This window comes from Diachasmimorpha longicaudata, chromosome 17, assembly GCF_034640455.1.
Source record: "Diachasmimorpha longicaudata isolate KC_UGA_2023 chromosome 17, iyDiaLong2, whole genome shotgun sequence".
Taxonomy (NCBI): domain Eukaryota; kingdom Metazoa; phylum Arthropoda; class Insecta; order Hymenoptera; family Braconidae; genus Diachasmimorpha; species Diachasmimorpha longicaudata.
This window is the reverse complement of record NC_087241.1, coordinates 1980544-2005523: the sequence shown is the minus strand read 5'-3', so window position 1 is coordinate 2005523 and position 24980 is coordinate 1980544. Positions and strand designations below refer to the sequence as shown.

The 24980-nt window shown below is 37.5% G+C and overlaps 1 protein-coding gene across 2 annotated transcripts in view; it reads left to right on the top strand.

Moving 5' to 3' along the window:
• Positions 1–9632: 9632 nt before the first annotated feature.
• Positions 9633–24980, top strand: part of LOC135170401 (proton channel OtopLc-like) — a 29922-nt gene continuing 14574 nt past the window's right edge. Inside the window, exons 1-3 of one of the 2 annotated variants that reach the window (XM_064136179.1) lie at positions 9633–10627; positions 20840–21092; positions 23700–23814. In XM_064136179.1, the coding sequence (XP_063992249.1) occupies positions 9871–10627; positions 20840–21092; positions 23700–23814 (1125 nt within the window). In that variant the 5' untranslated portion in view covers positions 9633–9870. The remainder of the gene's footprint in view (positions 10628–20839; positions 21093–23699; positions 23815–24980) is intronic. The other variant, XM_064136180.1, reaches the window with a different exon arrangement.

The following is a 24980-nucleotide window of genomic DNA, read 5'->3' as shown; positions in this document are numbered from 1 at the left end:
GGAAAGACTGAAAACCAAATTGCTAGTGAGGCGCCGATTCACCTCTACTTAGAGAGGGTAATAAATTCTGCACCCCCTGAAACTTTACTAAGAAATTCTATCTTGACCAGGTTTCGTCACCACATGGGTTTTGGGGAAAACCCATATGGGACAACTCAGTAATAAAAGTCCCAGAAGGAAAGGCCCCGACGACAATTACGTCGTAGAACATTTCTTTTAATCCTAAAAACTATAAAAACTCTGGGACGAGTGACTCTTGTTTTCAGAGAAAACCCCAAAATTCAACAAATTGGTCCAGAGTGTGAAAACTTTGGTCACTGAGGGTTAGTTCCCCTGGAGACATCACAGGAGAAAGATATACCTTCTCTCCCTTAGAAAAGACAACCCTCTTCCCTCACTCCCTTGTAATCTAAGACGATAGAATTTAAGAAAAATTTCTAAGTTAGTTACTAGTTAAGACTCCTTCGAGACAAGACCGTCGGACTTGTTCTCTTCCTAACCTATGTCCATTATTTTTTGATATGTGTCATTCCCGAGAAGTGTAAATTCCACATTATTATCATTTTAAAAATAAAATAAGTGTAACCGAATCTTGTTTAGTTTTTTTTTTCAATTTATTCTGAAATTTAATCAAAAACAATTTCCTGCTTTCGGCTCACTATCCGTTCGCAGCAGTTCAGGAGACATCGTTGCCATACCCATTGCTATACCTGAGATTTACAACTTCAGAGAAGGCTCCACTGATTATTTATTATTTTTTATTAAATTTACTGAGACTATCGCGGCAACTACCCCAAAAAAATGAACGAAAGAAAATAATAAGCTGTAAATTATGGGTCACGTACCCTGGCAGGAGATGAGAAAAGGTCAACAGTTGGCCGACTGACGGCCAATGTTGGCCAACTGTTGACCATTTCTCATCTCCTGCCAGGGGTACGTCACTTCTATCAACTAACGTCGGTTGCCCGTTTGTTTTTTTTCAAGGTCGTTGCGAACCTCTTCCTGGGAGTCTTGGGGTCAGCTGTGCTTCGGGTGCTTTAAGCTACGTTGTCATTTCAGGGCTTAAGGATGACTGCTCCTGGCGTGGACCACAGCCCTCCTGATTAGCTGCTCGAGCATTTCTGGGCCTTGATTCAGGGCTTCAAGTATCGACAGCAGGGTCAACCTTGGCTGACTCTAAAGTACCAAACCTGGCATTTCCTAACATGGTACTGGCTTTACCCGGTGGTGATGTCAAGCTAGGGCCAACGTTATTTTGATAGGTCACCCCGAAGTCCGGTAGTGAATCTGGTTCCACGTCTAAATATCCAGTCGAAAATACCCAAACAAAAATCTCCAATGAAAAATGTCCAAAACACAAAAATCCAAATGCTATCAAATCCAATACAAAAGTTAGACAAATTTATTTTGAACTCCAATCCACCTTCTTGGATCTACAAACAGATCCAATGTTCGCGGATATATTTGCTATTTGGTTTTTTACAATCGGATATTTTCGAATTGGATATTTTTAACTAGATATTTTGGACTGGATATTTTCGACCGGATATTTAGACGTGCTCCCAGTGAATCTAGTTCATATCCTGGTTCAAGCTTGTTGCCAGACTTAGAACTTTCTAGAGCTGGTCTGCCTTCCACCAATGGTAATGCCAATGGAGTCATAAAATTATGGAAAATTGATTGGCGTCGATTACTCCTTACTTCTATTTAAAAAATTAATAATTATCTTATGTGAATGGTTGATTCATTTCAAGTTGATTAATTAAATAGCCATCACCTGCACAGCTTGAAGTATTTGACAGCAGATTGTTATAACAATCTTATAAATAAAAATTAATATAAATATGTCTTAATTTTGATCTCCAGTTTCTCCGATTCCAAGACCTATTTGACGCCACAATCTTGGATCAGGCCTACTTTATACTGATGGACCTATGTTGGGCCTCACTCTTGGACCCAGCTGAACTTCCCAAGCTTGACCCAATGTTTCATTTCCAGCACATGCCACGCTAGTCCCAAGCCATAACCCCAATCTGGAAAGAGACTGGATTTGTCTTGACCGAAGTCTGGTCCAAGCCTGGTCCAGTTGTTAATTCCTACCTGGGTTCGTCAGGCCTTCTGGTGGCGTTGATCTTCACCTGGGGAATCCAATGAAGACCTGTAGAAAACGCTGAGAGTGGAACTTCTAGAATCACATCCATAAATACGTGTGTGTTATGTCTTCCCGTGCGTATCCCCCCACCACATTAGACCTCCATCACTTTTTCCGTGGCCAGCTAGTCTTGGAAACATCTTACAGGAGTCTACTATCCACAGTAACACCAGGATGAGATACTCGAGAAACTACATCTCCCGTCTTATAATTCCGATTAATATCATTTCGCGGAGACATAAATGAACAGGACAATAAAAGGTGTTATCAGTGCTAAGAAAAATTATCCTGAGTCAATGTATCATTACACTCGATAACCTTAAATTAACATTAAATGAATTTAGCGGAATTAGTGCAGTGAGAAAAATACAAGTGAAAGTAATGGAGATTAAGAAGAAAGTAATATCTGCGTTTAAAATTCGTTCTTCGATGATTTATTAATTATTTATCATCGTCATAATAGAAATAATAACGTCATTTTGTCAATCAGAAAATCGCAGAGATGATCTCCCCTTCGAAGTTAATGTGATAACTTCGGGAGATGATTTTTAGAATGAAATTATAGTGTTCTTACATGTGATTCAAATTATTTAAATTTATCTGCGTCGAAGATTTCATTAATTTTCAGACAATTTGTATTGTGATAGTGTTTGAAAAAAGTGATGATAAAATGTGGGAAGAATGAATTGAGGGGATAAGTGGAGTTGCAGTAAACAGGAAGAAAAAGTGATCAAGTCAGTGACCTCATTAACGGACGAGTTTCGCCGTTTATTGGTGTTTTCAATTTTTTAGCTCTGGCGCAGCCCTCGAGAGATTTTTCCAAAAAACTGATTCAAAATGCCGAGAACATCTTCATCACTTCAGCCAATTGAAGAGTCCAATCCCACCAAATCCAGTAAGCTAATTAATAAAGCGACTATTTAAAAATAGATGAGGTCAATTAATTAAGATGCGAGATGCGGCTAATTAATTTAGTTTCACATTCTTGGATTAAATGAAAATGAAAACGCGTTATTTCTCAACATTGTCTTCCTTGAATGCCATTGATGCATTACTTAATTATGAAATTGAAGTACAGCTTGTACTTTTGTTTTGTATATCGTCCTGATTAAGTGTTTCTCTTTCCACATTATGTGTTAATTTTAATGAGATGCTGCATGCTTGGGTAACATATTCAAAGTTTTACTTTCACCTTTTTCTTTCTTCGCGGAAGTGAAAATTGCCGGTTGAACTTGATTCTTAAATTTATGGTATTAGGGATTTAATGGGTGTTATTTTACACTGGACTTGTATCCAGATTCAATCGATTAATGGTAAGAAGATGAGGACAGTAGTAATTTGTGAACGGGAACGAGACCTCGGGAGACGGTTTCTATATGCAGATTATTCATTCATATGCGTGAGGATGAGCCGAGAGAGACGGAAATCTTCGGTGTTAAATGTACCGTTAAATAGAGAATCTTGTGTGGAGACCACTGACGTTCTGACCATCTCCGGGGAAATATCCAAGGAAATGATGTTTAGTCTGTCAGAGAAATCAGTCAACTGTTAGCGATTAAAGATTTTGTCATGAGTTTGGATTCGTACGCTGAGACAAATTAATATTGTAAATAATTATCTCCTTCAATTTAATTTCACGTCTAGATGTTTATTCAGTTTTTAACGTTGATTTTCTAGTCAAGGACCGAGGGGCCATTCATTCGTGAAATCACTGTGTCACTTCGGGCTGAAATCATATTTGAAATCACATGAAATCTCATGAAATCGGTCGAAGTTAATTGCAATCAGAGAAATTCTGGGATTTCATCGATTTCAGGTGACTGCAAATGAAATTACATGAAATCAGTGAAATGCCATGCAATCAGTGAAATCGCATGAACTATAACACCAAAAAATAAATAGAAAATCGTCCGCAGATAAGACAAAAAAAATTCGAATGTATTAAATAGGTGAAATATACACGGAATATTTTCGATGAATTCAACGTGTTTTGCATCGAGGTGTTAACCACCTTTTGTTTTCAACTCCGGACGCTTTTTTTACGGAAAAAAAAACAAATACACAACGCGAGAGGATCGACTCATAAAGTTCTCAGAGAAAATCGATCGACGTATTTTCTCAGAATCCCCCAAATCGACGTTGGACGCGTTTGAACTGGCAATTTCGACCACAGGCGAAGTAATACAGTTATTAACGAAACGTCGTCAAATCATTTGAAATCGTGAAATCGTGAAATCACCGGAAAAAAATCCCTGGCAATCACGTGAAATCAACGATTTCAAGAAATCATTGAAATCATCTCGAAATCAGATGAAATCAGCAATCACTGTGTCATCGAATTTTTGAATGAATGGCCCCTCGTCAAGGACTCGATATAATCCTCGTTAGGTTGATAATCCGATGAGGTTTGCTCGAGAGACCGTTCGAGTCTTCCTCGCCCTTGATGGTTCGTCCAGGGTGAAAGGTTAGTCCCGAAGACAAAGCCCTTTTGTCTATAGGGTTGGTCCAGGTGTTGGGCTGTTTGGGTCACAAAAAACCCGAGAGTTTTCCGTGATTCCCTAAAAATAATATAATATTCGAATAAAAAATATTTCTGTCAAAAGAAACGCATTCGATATCATAGTTTTTCCTCAACTCCAACGGAGATGTTGTAGGTCAAAATGACCATCTACTTTTTGATGTACGGTGAATATGACAATGCGAAATACTGCGCTATATATAAGTATTGCCACAGCAAATTTCTAATTCAAGATACGTCGGAGACAAATGATTTCCATATGGAAAGTCTTCAACACGCAGATATCTTCAGTTTTATTTTTAGTCAAACGTTTATCTGATTAATGTTCTCGGAATCTACGGTAGATTTCGATTAAATTCCGCTTATAGCACGTTAACCGCTTAATCAAAAATACTATATTATGTTACAAGCGCGTAAAATACCTCTTTTTCGCACGCACACGTAACACGTTCTATTTTTGCTTCCAAATGAAAGCATTTTAATCTGTCACTTTTCATATTCTTTAATTTTCAGGGGAAATTATGTAGATCTATGTTCATCTGAAATGTAAAAATATAAAGTTTCAGGGTCATATCATATTGGAGATAGTATAATTGTTAAATGATTAGACGTGTGAATCCCGTTTTATTTTTTTTTATAAGTTGGAAAGGCACAACCGCTCTGTTTCGTTCCTTTAAACGAACTAATAGACTAAAGGGATACAACACCCTGGGCCTGATGACTCATGTTAACAATAGTCCCACTCATGTACCTCTATTTAGACCCAAGAAAACATCATACGCTAAACATCTCAGAATTTTCACCCATAAAAATGTTTTCCAATCTCAAGTGGAAACACTAGAATAAAATAAATACTAATCGTACAAAGACCTATTCAATCCATCTGTAAATTAATTTTAGATCAACATTGGAAATGCAAACTCCAATATATTAACTTTTAGAATATTAAACAATACATCGACTTAAAAATTGTTTTTAAATCTCAAATTTTAACAGATTATATTAGGAGTGTGAATAAGTCTTTCCCGTTTTTTTCAAATTTTGAGCCGTTATTGTGAAAAAATGGTTACAAATGAATTATTGAAAGCATTGGCCATCGTCTTCTTGCGTTTGACACGAATCTTCATCAAGCAAAGTCGCCAATTCTTGATCTTCAAAGATTGGCGGCCGCCCGGAACGCTCCTTGTCTTCCACGTCGAAATCACCACTTTTGAAGCGTCGAAACCATCCGCGAACACTTGAATCATCGACACAACCTTCTCCATAAGCTTCCTGAAGCAATCGATGCGCCTCGGCAGCAGATTTCTTCAAATTGAACCAATAAAGTGAAACTTCCCGCAAATGACGTCGACTCGGCTCAAATTTCGACATTTTCACGATATCACAAATTTATGATGCGAAAAAATTTCAACTAATGTGTTAGTGTGGAATTGTTGACAGATGAATAAGCTTTGATTATGACATATGTAACCATTGAATACTCGCACAGTATTGGTGGCGGCATCTCTTACAAAAAACGGGAAAGACTTATTCACACACCTAATAGTTATTAATTAGGACTAACTCTGTGGACAGCTTGATCAATCAAATAGTTTCCAGGCAGAGAACCAACTGATGCCCATAAAATTTTAATTAAAAACCATTCCGTACAAGTTCACTGAAAGGCCCCATATAATAGTTCCATATCTCGATATTGCCAATTAACAAAAGTAGCCATTCACCCATTAACAAATCATTAAATGGACGAGCACAAATGTTGACTTAGGTCATGACAGATTGACAGTAACTAGCTAATTGAGGAGATAGGGAATGAGATGTTGGGAAATTCATAACACATTTGTATGTTAATGTATAAAATATTTCTCTTTTGAAATTCCATTTAATTTCGATTAAGGTAATGTACGTACACCAGATGGCAAATATAATGCTGTACAGGTGGTAAGAAAATGCACGATGTCAGATGTAAACCGTGCAGAAATAACTAATTACTTATCCAACCTACGGTGTATATCATTCATCTGCCACACGGTATTCCGGATCATGACAATGACACTGCTGAAAGTGAATATCCAACGATAAATATGAGTAATCACCGGGTGAATACCTCACAGACTGCAATACGGCTCATTTTATTGTAATCATTCATAACGATGAATGATTCAAGCAATACCGTCTTCCCATGGGGTGAACTATCCGGTTGATGTAGGTGATGAACATTAATAACTTTTCATCCTTCTTCCTTCACGATTTCCATAATCGTAAATTTCATTTTTTTTTCGTTTGCAGAGAACGGACAGAACTTTCTCGTTACTTCAGTGATCGTAAAATCAAAAGCATCTGGCGGCGAGTATTTTATATGAAGAGAAATATTCAACGAAAATTACGAATCTCGCGTGTCGCTTATCGATTACGGAATCGGCTGGGAAATTTTACGTGACAGTATCGTAATTTTTCAGAGACCGTTCGGGTGAAAATGAGGACATTTACAGGAAAAATTGCATGACAGTTTTTTTTATTGTTGTTTAAAGTGTTGAAATCTGTACGTAAGATTTATTTACACTGGCGATCTGATAGTAAATTCTTAACTTACATTCCTTTAAATATCGACAAATTATGGCTGTACAGTGTGCACGTAATTATTGTTTTGTTTAAACACATGCACGTTTCGAGCTATTGAAATTAACGTCACTCGAAAGAGTATTAAGACTAAATTAGGATTTTTTTATTTTTGATTGTTTATTCTCTTACAAGGAGAAATAAGACAAATCACAGAGTTTTAGTATTCACAGTTTTGAATTTTGCGATGGAGATTCAATACATTTTTACAAAGATTTGATTTATCTTAACTTCACAGACTTATGGTAATTTACGGTTTTTTTGGTGTAAGGGAACAAACAATGAAAGTAATGATATAAAAGCAAGGTACTCAGATCGCGGAAAGCGGAATAGAAAAACCCGGATATGCGTGAACGGAAATCGGTGTTAATGTTTCGATAACGTAGTTAAGACTGATCTCCAAACTCTTTCATCATTCCCTTCTCGTCTCCTGAGGGTATGTCCTTTTTTGTGATGATCTTAAAGGAAGTAGGAAATGCTGATTTTTAATTGGCGAAAACTTCAGGGGAGGTACTTCTGAGGGTCAAAGGAGACACCTTTCCATTCGGATAACCTTTTTTGAGAGGAATTTTGACCGCTGAGTGACTGACGGGAGGAGAGAGGTACCCTGACACAGCTGTAAAAGATTACACTGTGAAGTGCGAAAGAAATTGTCAGAATGGTTTTATTGTCGCGACTGCTAGGGATTAAGTTGTAAACAACTGCAATATTTGAGAGATTTGTGTGGGAATGTGACGTGAAAGATACACTTTATGAAGAGACAATTTTGTAGAGACGTTATAAGGAAAAAAGAGACCCGGACCTTAAACGTTTTTTTGCATTTGGTTTGGGAAGATCCTAGAGACAAATAGAATGGGGATTTCCCATGGCCGGGAAGAAATATTTTGATTATAATTTTCCCGTAATACAACATACCCGACACTTCGTAAGAGCAATCTCTTATTGATAGATACCTTCCTTTTCTTCTCAAACTTGGAGATGAAACATACAGAGTGTCCCATTTGAAACAGTCGAACCAGTAGTTTTATAGATATTAAACTTTTTCTGAAAATTTTTTTGTACATAAATTTTTCCAATTATTGAACCGATTTCCTTTTGGTTTTTCTGTTTACAGACCCCGGTAAGACGTTTTCAGAAACATTTTGTATTTTTATATTTCAAATATCCTACATCGTTTCCAAACAAAATTGGAGTTTGTTTTTGGGTTCAGTATGGGATTATTAAGTTGAGTTCATGGAATTAATTAAAACAGAAATGACGGCCACAAAAACAAATCAACGTGGACGGCGCCGAAGTGCCAACCGAGTGTTTATATAAACATAAACAATAATTTCATTGGGAGAAAAACAGAGAGTTCTCTCATTTAAGTGACGAATATTCTTTAAGGCTTTGTGATCAGTTTTTAGTCTCGTCTAGAGATCCCTAGAGAACAGACGTTTATTCCTCCCGCCCTTTCGAATAAAGATAAAGTCAAAGTTAAATCCACTGCATTTTATATTCATCTATTTACCCCATATCCAATATTCGGAATGAACGATTGCAATGCGTTCATTAGGGCGGAAAAAAGAGAATTTCCAAACTGGAATAGAAATAATAAAACTTTCGACCAGCTGTTGGATTCCGGATTGAAAATTAAAATCAAACTTCAACTTAACACGAAATCTTTATTATGAGAGCTGAATATAATACTTTGAAAATACTCTTTGGATATCTTCTTGGTTACAGATCTTACTTCTTAGAGTGTTCGAATTATTCTGATTAAACTAGAGAGCAGAGGGCGCGGGGTTAGAGTCCTCTGAGGGTGGATAGAAGGGGTAGGAGTACTGGAGGGAGTAAGGCCCAAGGTGGCTGATTGATTAATTCAGATGAGGGATGAGCCTTGAGGGTTGGACTTACGGAAGTAAGGGAGAGGTATGACGTCTTGAAGAATTCAAGGTATTGAGGATTTGGGAAAGTACCGGACTAGTGACCCGAGGTAGGAGAAAGTACAGAGGAGTAATCCAACGATTTAGAGGGTTGTGGAGTAAAAGGATAATAAAACGATTCGTTGGATTTCTGGAGTTTGGAGGATTAAATAATAAAAGTAATAAAGTTTTTGGAAAGGTTTTGGGAATAGAATTATTTGGCAGATGCTTGGAAAAATATGAGTTTTGAGAGAACAATTCTAGGAAAATAGTGGGTATACAACACAGCTCTGACAATCTCCGTCCTGTAAAATTCAACAACAACTGGATGATGCAGACAAATCGACGTAGGAAAGTCACCTCACGACTTCGAACTAGATCCATTTAATCCACTCACACCACTACCACCACCTGACCCACTGTCAATTCCTGGTCACCTCAGTCGCAGACTGGAATCCCTCCCGAAACAATTATTTCTTCACTCGTTGACGGTTTTTCCAAACAATCACATCTCCATCCATAAATATCAAGTCCCCTCGTGCCTATCGGAAAGTTGTTTGACCATAGAATTTAGAACTCACGTAGTAAAAATCCCGGTTTAATAACGTGACTTCCTGTCATATCAGGAACATATTCCATAACAGTATTGCATAGTTTGGGGGCAATAAGTTACCTCCAAAATGGTGGCCGAGTTGACAGGCATTACAGTTCGGGTAGTTGGGGAGGACAAAACATCACGAAATAAATCAAACCCATTAAATCGTAATCGTAATCTCAAGGTTTCAACATTTGGCAGTAGCACACCTCAGTGGATTAAAACAGCTATTCGTGAACGCAGTTACAGTGTTATCACCAGTTTGGATATCAGGAGTAGCTCCCTCCAGTGTGAACAATTCGAAGAAATTTCAAAATTGAGTAGCATTTTGGAAGAACCAATTTACAGTGTCGTAAACAAAAATCGGAAGTTCCAAATGTCATCGTTTCCAGGCCAAAGTACTGGCTCCAATCCAACGGATCAAATTACTGATCCAGAACTCTGGGTGAATTCTGGTAATTCTGGAGCTAGGGGTGTCATTGGCACGATTAGCAGCAATTATCACACGAAAATTTCTAAGGAACAAAGTGACGTTAATGAATGTTTCGTAAATGAGGAACTTGATATGCTGTCAACAGCAGTTGATTCGGTGAATGATGAGGGAACACTTGGGAGAAATTGGAATGACTTCAGTAGTGTTGGTCAGGACGAGAAGATAATCGATCCTCAGGTACAGCAGAGAGCCAGATGGAGGATTATGACTGAGGAACACCAGTGTGATTTTGAAAACGCGAAGATGAGGTCGGATAAATCGAAAATTTCTGGTCCAGATGGAGAGATCTATGAAGGGTCACCTCCAAAGTACTGCGCGAAGAGTGAGGGCGATTGTTATGGTAGCAATGGTAAGTTTTGGAGGTTAATGATGTCCAGGGGATGACGACATGTCATGTCATAGTACATTCACTAGGTTGGTGATAAATACTTGACTTGACATGAGTTGCAATGAATTGGGTGGTGACGGATGGTGAAATTACATTTGAAAAAAATTAGCATTAGAGAGGAAAAATTTCGCTTTAACCCAGCCGGGAGTCGACCCGGGTCTCCCAGCATCGCGCCGGGGAAGCTGCCGCCTAAACTACCGGACACCACAGAAATTCACTCTTAAATTAACCAGAAACATCGCCTAATCTTCTTTGGGCATCAAATTCGAAGAGAATTAGAATTAGAGGGAAAAAATTCTGCTTTATGGTATGACGGTTGTGGTCTTTTACCTACACGGAAAGAAATTTTATGTAAAAATTTAACCTCCAGGAGAGGAAACGAGGGAGGAATGTTAGTTTTATCCCATAGATGAGCCTCTCAAGTCTAATTTGTAAGTATTGGATTATGGGATTAAAGTAAGGAACACTGTTGTTTCTTTTGAACGCTTTATATTTAATGAATATATATTTGACTCTGCTTATGTCAGGAGGTACGTTCCTCTAGAGACTTTAACGATAGACTAAACTTAAAGAAAGGATTTTGGGCCTCATGGACCAGAACATTTCCACCCCCGAAAAGGTTTTTATGTTATAGCCCCATGGCCACTTCTGGTCGCCAAATGTTGCTAAGCAAGGCGGGTAATAAAAACTTTTCCCCTTTTCTTTCATACATTCGGAGCCTTACCACCATAAAGTTCTGGAACATATTTTCGAGAGGAGAAAGAGTGAATTTTGTATTTGGGGAAATCCTCAAAAATTCAACAGTAAGTCGAAGAAAGCCCAAAAATAGTATGTTTCATGCCTAGGCCGAAAAAAGTGCGATTTTATACTCCGAGCCGAAGGCTAATGACTCATAATATTTTTTTTGGCCGTGCACTGATGTTATTTTATGTAAATCCGGCCAAAAACGTCGGGTCGCTCGATTAGAATCGCGTTTTATCGGACATAAATTTTTTCCTCAGTTGGCTATACGTTTACATCTCGCCTGAGCATCGTTAACAGCAGTGGTAATATTACTAAGGTGGTCAGGAAAAAAATCCGGAGCTTTAATTTTCATGACATGAGGAACTGTTGAAAGACGTGGCTTCGCTGGATAGCGGTAGAAACGCCTGCGTTGTGCGCATACCAGACGGTTTGACATACTGAAGAGTAATTTATTCTAAGCACGTAGAAATTACTCACTTGTGAAAAGATTCAGCTTTCAATCTTCAAGAATTATCTTACATCTGTTTCTCCATTTTTTTCACAATTGTTTTTTTTTATTCTTCAGTAGTTGATTTTAGTATTCAGTACGTGATTTTGAATTTGAATATTTTGGAACAAAATTTGGGTGAATTCTGGTTCAGGAAAGCCACGGTAATACCTCATTTCAGAATTTGATAAACTGTTTCGTCATGTCATGTTCTGCCCTATTATTGTGTCGTCTCTCCTATCGTTTTTCTGTTGGATTCTCAATGAATAAATTTTGAACACCGATTTATTCTTAAAATAAACTGATATTTAATATTGAGAGACACTAGTTATTCAACAACCGAGTCAACAGAGAATTTTAGAGCTCGGAGTGACTACCTTGCTACAAGATAATTTAGGACTAACCTCAAATTAAAGGAGTCCTCAGTTTTATGTGTCTGGGGATCTGCGGAAAAAATGGAGGGGAAGGTTTTGAGAGATGTGTCGTAAGGTCTAAAATGTTTGGGAATTCCCCAGTGAATTGGGCGTTATTGGAGGCAATTTCATTTAAGGTATGTCCGCTAAAGATTATTCAATTGGGCAATTTTCAGGAAGGTTAGGAAAATACAGAAAATGTGGATTAAAATATTGGGGTATACAACACTTCTCTGTCATTGCAGAAAGAGACATTTAGTTTATTATTGAAGTCTTAAGTAAATTTGGCTAACTTCCCGAAGACCTAATTGAAAAAAAATTACTGAATTCTGATAATCGATTTATTGGAAATGGGATAGTTGTCACGATTGAAACGTGTGAATGTTATTTTATTCTCTTTTACTTTATACACTCGAAAGGCACAACCGCTCTGGCTCGTTTCCCTAGAGGAACTAACTAAAAAGACTAAAGGGCCACGACACCCTGGACCTGATGACTCACGTTAATAATAAGGAACAAAAGCACAAAATTTTTGTGGTACAGCAAAAAATGAAGGAAGGCATGTCGGATTTTGGGGTTTTTGTTGGAATATGAGGAACAAAAATAATGGATAACATACAGTTGATATTTTAACAGTAAACTTTAATATATTATTTAGACTCTACTTGTCAAGAGGACACTGTACACTCTATGAAATCTTAGAAGAGACTGAAAACCAAAATACTCGTCAGGCCCCGATTCACCTCTACTTAGAGAGGCCAATAAACTTTACACCCCCTGAAACTTCACTGAGAAATTCCATCTTGACCAGGCCACCACACCACACATGTGGTTTGGTCACCACATGATTTTTGGGGAAATCCTTTTGGAAAAGTGCAGTAATAAAAAGTCCCAAGGAAAAGGCTCTGACGACAATTAACCAATAAAACATTTTCTCTAGTCTTAAATATAAAACTCTGGAACGAGTGAATTTTGTATTTGGGGAAACCCCAAAATTCAACAGTTTTCCCCACCGCAAAATTCACCCTGTCATAAAATCATTCAATATATAGGAAATATTTATTAGTCTATTTTTATGAGGACCTCCTCCTAGAATAATTTAAGGGGAATCTCCACGAGGATTATCCCCTATAGTTTTCCCCATTTACGTCTGGTGACCAGAGAGGACCAGGATGGGTGCAAGGGGAGGAAGCTCTATTGCCCTCTGAGGTTAAGTCAACTCTGGGCCTTACGTTTGTTCGTTTTGAGTTTTCAGTGAGAAGAGGCATATTCTAATCACAGCGCAGTGTTACCTTTAATTTAATACTAGTGTACCAAGTTGTTATTTTTTATTATCAAAGTCGTCTTTAGTTACTTTTCCATTTATTTATTGACGACCACTATGATCCTACAAAAATTTCTTTCCGTGTTGAATTTAATTTTCGAACCACTAGATTTTAGAAAATTTTTGCCTCGAATCTCCCATCTTCTGAATTGCTCTCACGCATTTATTTTCTTGACTTTGATTTTTGTTGTTGCTTGACGGTCTTCATTAGTCCAGAAGCGTAATCAGCCTTTCCGCCATTTTACACGCTGCCCTAGGCAGCCGTCTAGTCGATGGTCTCGAGTATCTGTGCCCTACGCGCGAACTCGTAGAGTCCCTTGATACCGTCCCTGTCGACATGTGATTTATTGTCTAAAATAACACTTTTTATATTGACCCAAAGGAAGGAAAATACTCAGAATATCATGAAGTCATGAAGACAATGGATAACACTGCTTTCGATTAAAAGTTAGTAATAATCCAGTTACTTTTCATTGCTTCTGAACTCACATGGTATTTCCATCCACGTCGTATCGAGCTCCGGAATCCGTTAGACACTCAGCCGTTATGTACTTACGCGATTCTAACGTTATTCCATATGCAAAAAGTGACGTTTGATGATGATAATGATGCGCATCTGGACGATAGTTTCCATCCCTCAGTGATAGCCCTCTTATTTTGACGCGGAGCAGTTAAAGTTACCGGTAAACTATGGATTGCATATTGCAATGTCTACGAAAATCAAAAGGTTTCGTCGTCGAATTGTTCTTCCTGTCGGGGTAATTTGAAATTTGAAGAAAAAAAAACGTTTTTAGAACTTGTATTTGAAGTTATTTTATTACTCATCGTCTGGAAAATTTTAATTGTTTAGAATATTGTAATATTACTGTCGTAAAAGCTACATTTTCAAATATTCCGTCAGTTAAAAACGAATGTTTTATTACTGTCAAAATTTCAATCTTTGGAATATTTCGCCAAATTCAAAAACCTTTTTTTTTTCCTTTGTATCCTATTTCTTCACGATCCGGGAAAATATTTCATTATTCGCACTCGTTCATTGTACTTTTCTAAAACTCAGAGAAAAATATTTTGGTTATTTTACACCCTTATTACAGCCATCAACAGTCCTCTTCTTTCAAAATCTCAGAAAAAATGTTTAGCTGCTTCAGAGCTTGAATCATTTATTACTTAATTAGGGCCAGTCGGAGAGTTCAGACCCAGACGCGTCCCAAACTTGCGCCACATTTTTTTTTTCTTCCACCCTCCCTTCATCTGATATCGATAAACCAATGAAAATGCTTTTGTATTGCTTTTGACCAATTAAAGTTCAATAAATTCTGCTATACAGTCCATGCTGACTTTGAATATGTAATATTTGGATATATAATAATATAATATTTGAATCGAATTTGACACTTTTCTCCATATTTTCAAATTTTATATTCTGCAAAATTTTGCATTTTACAGTATCTTGTACTTCACAACGTAGAGCACCGACTGTTTTTCCGTGTATTTTCGTATAGTCGAATAGTCACATCGCTTGGTCCCATTCAACACATAATTCCCGTAATTCCAACTGCGTTTATAGTCCATTTTTCATTATATTTCAAAATAATCGAAAATTCATCAAGTATATATAAAGTGTGAAAATATATTAATTTGTAAAAGTGAAGTGACTTGGTGTCATTTTTTTATTTAATTTTCCTTCTAAACTTTCCGATAGTTTGGGTGAAAACAAATAATTCTTCCCAAACTAAACGTAGAAGTTGCATTATAGTCATAGCGGGATCCAGTTTTAGGCGTTTTGCGGCTCCCCGATTCAGCCCGACTAGAAATTATGTCAGGTAAACCTGCTATCGCGTCAGGGCCTGATTAGTTCGGAATCATGCAAGCAGGGATCAGGGAAACTTGATCAGGCCCGGGTTGAGGCCCCACGGAACCGGTCGAGGAAGGAATACGGTATGATGGGCACATCAGGCCTTTATCCGGGTTGAATATGGCATACCGTATCAGGTAATTGTCAGTGATACTGGATCAGAGGTTGCCATGGTGGAAGTGTGGCATGCCTGAGTACGGCAAACGATAGGCATACCTCATCAGGATTTGATATGCCTATTTTAAACGAGGTAGAAATACGTGAATTTGACAAGAAATATTTTTAACCGGGTCATCATGGCCGGGAATTTTTTTACCAGAGGATTTGCGAGTGGAAATTTAACTCAGGTCTGCATCAAGTTTGGATCAAGTCAGAGCTCATGTATAATCAGGTACTGATCCGAGAACTGGATCAAAACTTGATCGGGTATGTAACGCCCTCACTCGTTCTGAACTTGATCAATCGGATCTGATCCGAACTTGATCAATATGACCAAATGTGAATTTTATCAGGCCCAACTGATCAGAATTTGATGAGGCTAGACAACCGGAACTTGATCAGAAGTTAATCCCGTCAAACAGATCCGGATTTGATCGAATGAACGCTCGGATTATACTGCATGGTGGGTGTTGCGTCGCAACATGTTCATAGTAATGCACATGCCATCTTTTAATCATTTTTTCATTATTGACACCTTTAGCTAGACACAGATGAGATGGGCACGTTCGGGGCAATTTCGACAAAGAGCCTTTTTTCTGAAACGGAATTTATTGAGTAGAGAAATTCCCCATTTTTCTTCTCTTTTCCCCGGATAAGTAGTTGTAGCCCGAACAAGCGGTCAATGCATTTGCTCCACTTGACGTTCACGCGCATCTAGGCGTTTTCCCCCTTTTTTTGTACATAGACATTTATCCTCGGTACTCTGCCTGGCAGATGACAATCGTAAGCACAATGCTCGATTTCCGCTCAAGTTGAACAGATCAGAATCTGTTCTGAATAATGGCAAGCAGACGGACTTCAGTATAACATCAGGCCCATCTCATCCGAACTTGACCAAGGTGATCACAGCTGAACAGACTTCAGGTTCAGATCAAGCTCACCATATCAGAACCTGACCAGAGTAATTCCGATGAGATGGAGTAAATCAAAAACTGATCAGTTCTTCATCAAGTCTCGCCGGATCAGTTGAACCTGGCCACCACCAGATTAAGTTCTGATCAAACCTCAGGTTCACTTGACATAATTTCCACTCGGATTATAGCTCAGGATATTTTTGTGGGGGGGATTTTGTCTGGGAGAATAAGTCGGGTCAGGCGATGATGAGTAAGAAACTTTGTCATGTTTTCTGCTAATATTCAGTTATGAACAACAATCTCTTGATTACGTTAAATATTGAGAAAGTTCGATGAGAAGTGCGTTTATGGCCTCACAATAAAACTCTCATCAGCGATGAACCCATAAAAGATTTACTGAATTGAATTTCATCGTCTTCTGGGTTTACAATTCAATGTCAGCTGTCAGTGTTGGAGTTGAAGAAACCAGATTCCTCGCGTGTACGTACTTACAATGATGTACTTACTCTCTCTTATTTGCTGAATCAATTCAACGGGCTTCCGAGCGTGGCTTTTACATTGCTACAAATCACTCCATTTCTCACAGAAAAAAAAACTGATTATTGTTCTGTCATGACAGAGTAAATATCGCTGTTATTTGTCAAGTGAGTGAAGACAATTGTAGTCATTCTGTCGCTCTTTTATCACCTCATGTTCCTTATTTACTTTGAGGGAAAGAGTCTGAGAAATTGCATAATTTTGAAGCTATTTTTATCGTGTTCAAGGTCAACCCCTTTTTCTATTCACATAATCAGTCTCTTAGCGAACTAAAACTAATTGAACTTCGACAATGTTCTATGGTGATCCCTCTTCCGATTGGTAAACAGACCAAAGACAGAACCACTTCAATATTTTTATTCACTTGTAGATTACCGATACTCCCGAATCGTTATTAAATTGACTTGGATGTATGAAGACAACTTCTTATTTTGTTGAAAATTGGGTTGAAAACTATTGGATGATGGGGTAGAAAAGAATAAACACTGTTTCAATTCTAATTATATCAGATTATTTTTCCCACCCAAATTTCAGCCAATAGAATTGCACCATTTGTTGATATTTTGTATAGCCTACCTCGAATATCAGCGATTATTTTTCCCATCCAAATCTTGGCCAATAGGATTGCACCATTCGACGTTATTTTGTATAGCCAACACGGTATTTCAGCGGAAATTCTTGGAAATTTCACTGGAAATTTTGCATGTTGATATATATAAAAAAAAACAAATGTTGAAGTAACCCTCAATTGTATCTGACAGATTAAATGGCAATTCGTTGAAAATTATGTCTCATGGTGCAATTCTATCGGCCAAGATTTGGATGCAAAAAATAATCCCCCGAATACCACTCGAACTTCGAAATTATCTCATATTTCCCTCAAGGTTCCCTACAAACAAATAAGCTTGTCAAGTTTTCCAGAAAAATCACTCGCGCTTCGCGCTCGTGATTTTTAGACTGGAAAACTTGACACGTTCATTTGTTTGCAACGAACCTATCGGGAAATATTCGATAATTTTGAACCACTTGTGGTATTATATGTGATTATTTTTTACATCCCAATTTCAACCAATCAAATGGTGGCATTTCCCGTCACGTGGTACAAGTAAGAGAGTTTTACTTCGGATATTTTTCGGATATTTCCCTGTTTGTTGCTAAGCAATGAAAATATCCGATAAACAATTTTCACGCGTTTCAAACCCCAAAGCTGTCATTACAAAAAATCAAGTTCAAAGACTTTACCTCGACATGAGCAGATTTGGAGGAGAATCCTTGGAGATTATTGATCAGAAAATTAAAAATAATGTTCCTAATAATGCAGTGAAGACCAAAGCCACAATTTGGAAACAATTCTCTGCATTTTGTGCAGACAGAGAATATACGCTGGAGAAGCCACAACTACGAGTAAAAAATCATACTATATGACGTGAAATGCCACACATTTAATTGTTTGAAATTGGAATGAAAAAAATAATCCAGCCAAATACCCCTCGACCTTCAAAATTAATCGGATATTTCCCTCCAGTTTCCCTGCGTAGCACCGATCGGGATAAGATTCGCAGAAAAACCCTCGCGCTTCGCGCTCGGGTTTTTTAACCTGCGAACCTTATCCCTCTCGTTGCTACGCAACGAAACTCTCGGGAAATATCCGATAATTTTGAAGGTCTTGGGGTATTACTACTGATTATTATTTAAAATATCACTTCTGACACTATCCACTCAAGAGGCAGTACACACTATGAATGTTCACTATGGACTGAACTAACTAACTATGTCTCATGAGGCCCAGAATTGACACTCAACGTCAGAGGGCAATAGAGCTCCCTCCCCTTGCACCCGTCCTGATCCTGTCTGGTCACCAGATGTAATTGGGGAAAACTACAGCGGATAATCCTCATGGGGACTCCCCTTTAATCATTCTATGGAGGATAAACTAATAAATATTTTCTACATTTGAAATTATTTGATAGTAGGGTGAATTCTGTAGTTGGGAAAACCCTAAAATCCAACAAAAACTGTGATGATGTGTGTGTTAATTTAACATGTGTCGACTTTTCAAGTGTTAAAATTGTATATATCGAATTTATTTGTCGAAATTTACTTGTGTCTCGTAGATCTGTAACCAAAAATTCCGATGTCCCTAAAAATTCAGTAGACGCCCTTCAACTACCCCTTCCAGGAGTAGATATAGTGGGCATGGGGGGAGGGTCCCATACGAATAGGAGCCTCCCCCCATTTGTAGGCAACCCCCTTTCCGATATATCGACACCTCTCCCCACTGGTATGAACTCCCAGGTATATGGGAGGAGGATACCACTATCTATAGGGGGGGGAGGTCCGGCGATGTATGAATGCCCCCCCCCCACCCTCTAAACAGCCACCTCAAAATGTTTCTTGTATTGACGTGAAATTAATCATTAACGTTCATAATATATCGATTGCATGACGGAGATATTTTCGTATACGGAAGAATGTCACACAAATGAAAACTCAAGGTGAAGGTCAAAGTGGGGGGGGGGGCTTGCCCCCCCCCCCTCTTGTCGGATGACATTCGAGCGCAGCGAGCAAGGGGTGAAGTCTCCTTGTGATGAACATAAAAGAACAAAATTGAAGATCAGATTACATCAACACATAGAAAATGATCCGTACGACTTTCTAGTCCTTTTGTAAAAAGGACATACATCTCAAATCTCGAATCGAATCGAACATATCGAAATTCCGTAACACTTATTCGTGATTGGTAGATACATTCACAGCGGCAAAATTTGAATTTCACAAGTACACAAGTATCAAGTAAATCAAGTCAAAGGATGAGTTAATTAGTAGAAAATAAAAACTTAGTTAGAAAATGGAAATGAAACAAGTTACTCATCAAATGTAAATATCTATATCTTATCGAAACTCCTGTATTTTCCAAGTCGTCTTACAGCTTCAAGACATTTAAAATTTTGCATGTTGCCTACAAGTGGGAAATAGATCAGCTGTGAATATATCAGCAATTTTTAAAGATCCATGTTTACGAAATGATGACGTGTTCAACGTCATACGCCATTACTTCAGGATCATTTTGGTATAATTATTTTGAATTTAAATATTACATTGACTTTTTATATCCCTATAATTCAACTGCTCTACTCATACAGTAGTTAAAATAAGGTGCGCTCACCGCAAATGTGACTTAAATAAAAAATATTACAACAATTAAGATTAACCAAATCGCGCGCGACTATGTCTCGTTGAGATATAAAATTGATGTGCAAAATAATAGAAATTTTGTTGAGTTGGGTTGGGATATGGGGAACAAAATAAATGGGAGCACACTGTGAATAATTATAATACTGAACTTTAATATAAGATTTGGACTCTACTAGTTAAAAAGGCACTGTAGACTACGAAATTTTGCAAGAGATTAATCACCAAATCGCTAGTGAGGCCCCAGTTCACATGTCTTCAGAGACATAATCTCCTGAAAGTGTACAGAGAAATTTTGTATGGACAATATCTGGTCATCAGATCTGTTTGGGGGAAAACCTTTGGAAAAGCTCAAAAATAAAAAGTCCCGAAGGAAATGCCCCCACGAAAATTTAGTTGTAAAACCTTTTCCTTAATCCGAAAATATAAAAAAAACTCTGGAACGAGTGAATTTTGTCTTCGCGGAAAACCAAAATTTAACAAGTTGTAACGAATCGCGACCGATGAAAATGTATGTACACAGATTTATGTTCTGTTTTTTATTCCAGCAAATAGTGAAATACATGATAAAGATAGCCTGAACGAGACGGGAAGTATAACTGGCGGGCCAGTGGAGGGAAATCGCTCTCGGAACGTCGTAAATAATAGAAGTAAGCGAGCAGGAGGATCTGCTGAGCCGCCTCTGGCGATACCTGGTGGCAAACCAATTTCTACAACAGCACCTCCCAGATCTCTCCTCTCAAGAATTCTCGCCCGAACGAGATCTCCTGATCACGATCTTTTAGATCAATCCGAGCCATTGTAAGTAAACGGACAATTTTTTTAGATTTTTTCATCATTACTTATATCATGAACAATTTAGTAACAGAGTAACGTCATTAGATTTTTTCATTTCTCACAACTTGTGTGGCAGAAATGTCTACAGAAGGAAACATTCAGTGGTAACACCCCAAGACCTTCAAAATTATGGGGTATTTCCCGAGGGTTTCGGTGCATAGCAACGAGAGGGATAAGTTTTGTTGGTTAAAAATCCCGAGCGTTTTTCTGCGAAACTTATCCCGATCGGTGCTACGCAGGGAAACTGGAGGGAAATATCCGATTAATTTTGAAGGTCGAGGGGTATTTGGCTTGATTATTTTTTTCATTCCAATTGCAAACAATTAAATGTGTGGCATTTCACGTCATATAGTATGGTTTTTCACTCGTAGTTGTGGCTTCTCCAGCGTATATTTTCTGTCTGCACAAAATGCAGAGAATTGTTTCCAATTGTGGCTTTTGTCTTCACTGTATTATTAGGAACATTATTTTTAATTTTTTGATCAATAATCTCCAAGGATTCTCCTCCAAATCTGCTCATGTCGAGGTAAAGTCTTTGAACTTGATTTTTTGTAATGACAGTTTTGGGGTTTGAAACGCGTACAAATTGTTTATCGGATATTTTCATTGCTTAGCAACAAACAGGGAAATATCCGAAAAATATCCGAAGTAAAACTCTCTTACTTGTACCACGTGACGGGAAATGCCACCATTTGATTGGTTGAAATTGGGATGAAAAAAATAATCAGTAAAAATTCCGAAGTATCCAACTAAATATAGATCCTCTCAAAAATTATTATATACCTTTCCTTAAAAAAAAAAACGTTGCAAAACAATACATTTGGTTATAATTTTGCATTACACTCGTTCTGTAAAGATCCATTCCTTATTAAAACACTCCAGTTCAGGTATTGAAAAAATTCAAGAGGTATGGAAATCGAGAATATCATAATTTTATAACACATTGTGTAATATTCTTGCAATACAGTTGTGCTTGAATACTTCGATATATATAGCAAAATTCACTTATTTGTATTAAAACACATTAAGATATTCGATATGCGTCTTATTATCCTGCGTTACGATACTGCATTGGTGCTATACCATTTATTGATTTTTGACTGTTCAATATAATTGGAAAAACATTCAAGAGATAAACGGGAACATGAGGGTAACCCAAACTAGTCAGAGCAAATTTCCCACTCGTGTTCTCACATGAGGATGCGACGATAAATAAACACCATAGCCAAATTAGTATCTATGTGGAGAAACCTACAACAGCAAAAAGAGCAAGCCGATGAATGAGACAAAATAAATGCTGGTATGCAATTACGACATACAGGAAAGTCTAAAGTATCATATTTGTAGGGTTACTTTTTAAAAAGATAAGGACAGTTTATTTCCTGTGAAAAAGGGTACAATTGATGTTAACACTGTACACTATGTCTTCACTATTTAATACACGCTTAATACATTCTTCAGACACTCTTAAGCACCCAAAACAAAACGTGTAAGTCGTAACTGTCTAACCACGCGTCTATCGTCTATCATTGCTCAAAACCAACTCTGATCCTGTCTCTCTTCTCAACCCTGGGCTGGGTCTTAATGGCGTCACGTGGTCCTAGCATCCCTGAACCTCGCTGGCTGCAACGATTCCCACCTGTCACATCTGTGGGCCTCATAAACCCACAAAATATAACCTTCTAAGTGCTTCTATCGTACAGGCTTGCATCCCTATACCAATCCATGTCTATGGGCGGGGTTTCCCCACAAATAGCAACTACGCTACGACAACAATCTAATCTTATAGCCCTTGACTATCCTTTTGTAAAAAGGACATACACCTCAAATCTCGAATCGAATCGAACATATCGAAATTCCGTAACACTTATTCGTGATTGGTAGATACATTCACAGCGGCAAAATTTGAATTTCACAAGTACACAAGTATCAAGTAAATCAAGTCAAAGGATGAGTTAATTAGTAGAAAATAAAAACTTTGTTAGAAAATGGAAATGAAACAAGTTACTCATCAAATGTAAATATCTATATGTTATCGGAACTCCTGTATTTTCCAAGTCGTCTTACAGCTTCAAGACATTTAAAATTTTGCATGTTGCCTACAAGTGGGAAATAGATCAGCTGTGAATATATCAGCAATTTTTAAAGATCCATGTTTACCAAATGATGACGTGTTCAACGTCATACGCGATTACCTCAGGATCATTTTGGTATAATTATTTTGAATTTAAATATTACATTGACTTTTTATATCCCTATAATTCAACTGCTCTACTCATACAGTCGATAAAATAAGGTGCGCTCACCGCAAATGTGACTTAACTAAAAAATATCACAACAATTAAGATTAACCAAATCGCGCGCGGTGGCGCGCGACTATGTCTCGTCTTAATAAAATACGAAGGACATCTGTCCATCATATTCGACAGATTATCATTTTTGCACTGGGGATTTGCCCATAATTTTTCCCGATACTACATATTAATGATGTTTAGGAGGCAACTTTTTTTTTCTTTAGTAAGAGCAAATTACACATTTTCGAAACTAATCACTGTTCATTATTTTTTACAGTTCACAACTATGGATTGTCTTATCAAATGTTTACGGAGAATTGATCATCGTCTTGATGGTCGCCCTGTGCCTCGTAGAAGTTATCGACACTCCAATTCCCCTATTAAGCCTACAGGTAAATTTGAAAGTCATTTTCAAAACACATAAAATATTTTTTCTTTTTCTGAAAGTGTTTACGATACCGTCAATGATCCAGTTATAGAAACGGTACCAGTTATGGAAAACCTCATAAACTTACGATAGGAATCCATAACATTTATGGCCCTTCCGATTATACATTTTAGTACGATCGTAGTGGGAACTGTTGTAGTAGTATATCGTTGTCGTGCATGTGCTTCAGGGCTCAGAGGAACTTCAATGCTGACCGAACACTTTGACATTGAAAAAATTCGAAGAGAATTAGAATTAGAGAGAAAAAAAATTCCGCTTTAATTCGGGGAATCGAACCCGGGTGTCCCAGTATCGCACCGGGCATTTATAACAATTTTTTTTCCATTTCAAAAGTAGGTTTATTGAACGTAAAGAACAGAATAAAAATACAATCATCAGTTTAACACACATAGAACTCATCTAATTTAAATGTAAAAGGATTCAGGATATCAGGACATTTAGAATCACATACTGGATGAGTCAATCATCTTCAAAATTCACAAGCTTAGCTTACTAATGAACATTGAAATTAAAAATCCACAGGTTTTAATCATACTGATATAATAGATGAGCCCAAAAATGGTCAGGAAAAAGGGCTCGGACATAGCTTGAACTATTGAGACTTGAAACCAAAGATGATTATAGATATAAATATGTACAAAAGATTTTTTTCCATTCCACAGGACTAGACGATGGAAATGTGTCAAATGTTAAGTTTTGATATAAGCTTTCCATTACGTATTTCATTTTTTTGTTATTGGAATGTTTTCCTTGTTTCGTTGGGCAATGATAACAACAGTTATGTGTCTTACAATTTCCAAATCCTAACCATGACTGTCCGATATTCCACTTCAACTTTATTTGCATATTAACGTGAATTCATTCACACGTAACTGTCTACAATTAAGTAATACAATTAAGGATAAACAAATTACTGAAGAAAAACAAGTATCATTTAGTTTCGTTTATGTGTTTATATAATGTCGTTTTTTTTTTATTTAGTATAATCCGGTCAATACATACAATATTTACAAACCTTAAAAACTGCCTGAGTGGAAATTATGTCAGATGAGCCTGAGGTTTGATCAGAACTTGATGTGGTAGTGGCCAGGTTTACCTGATCAAGCGAGA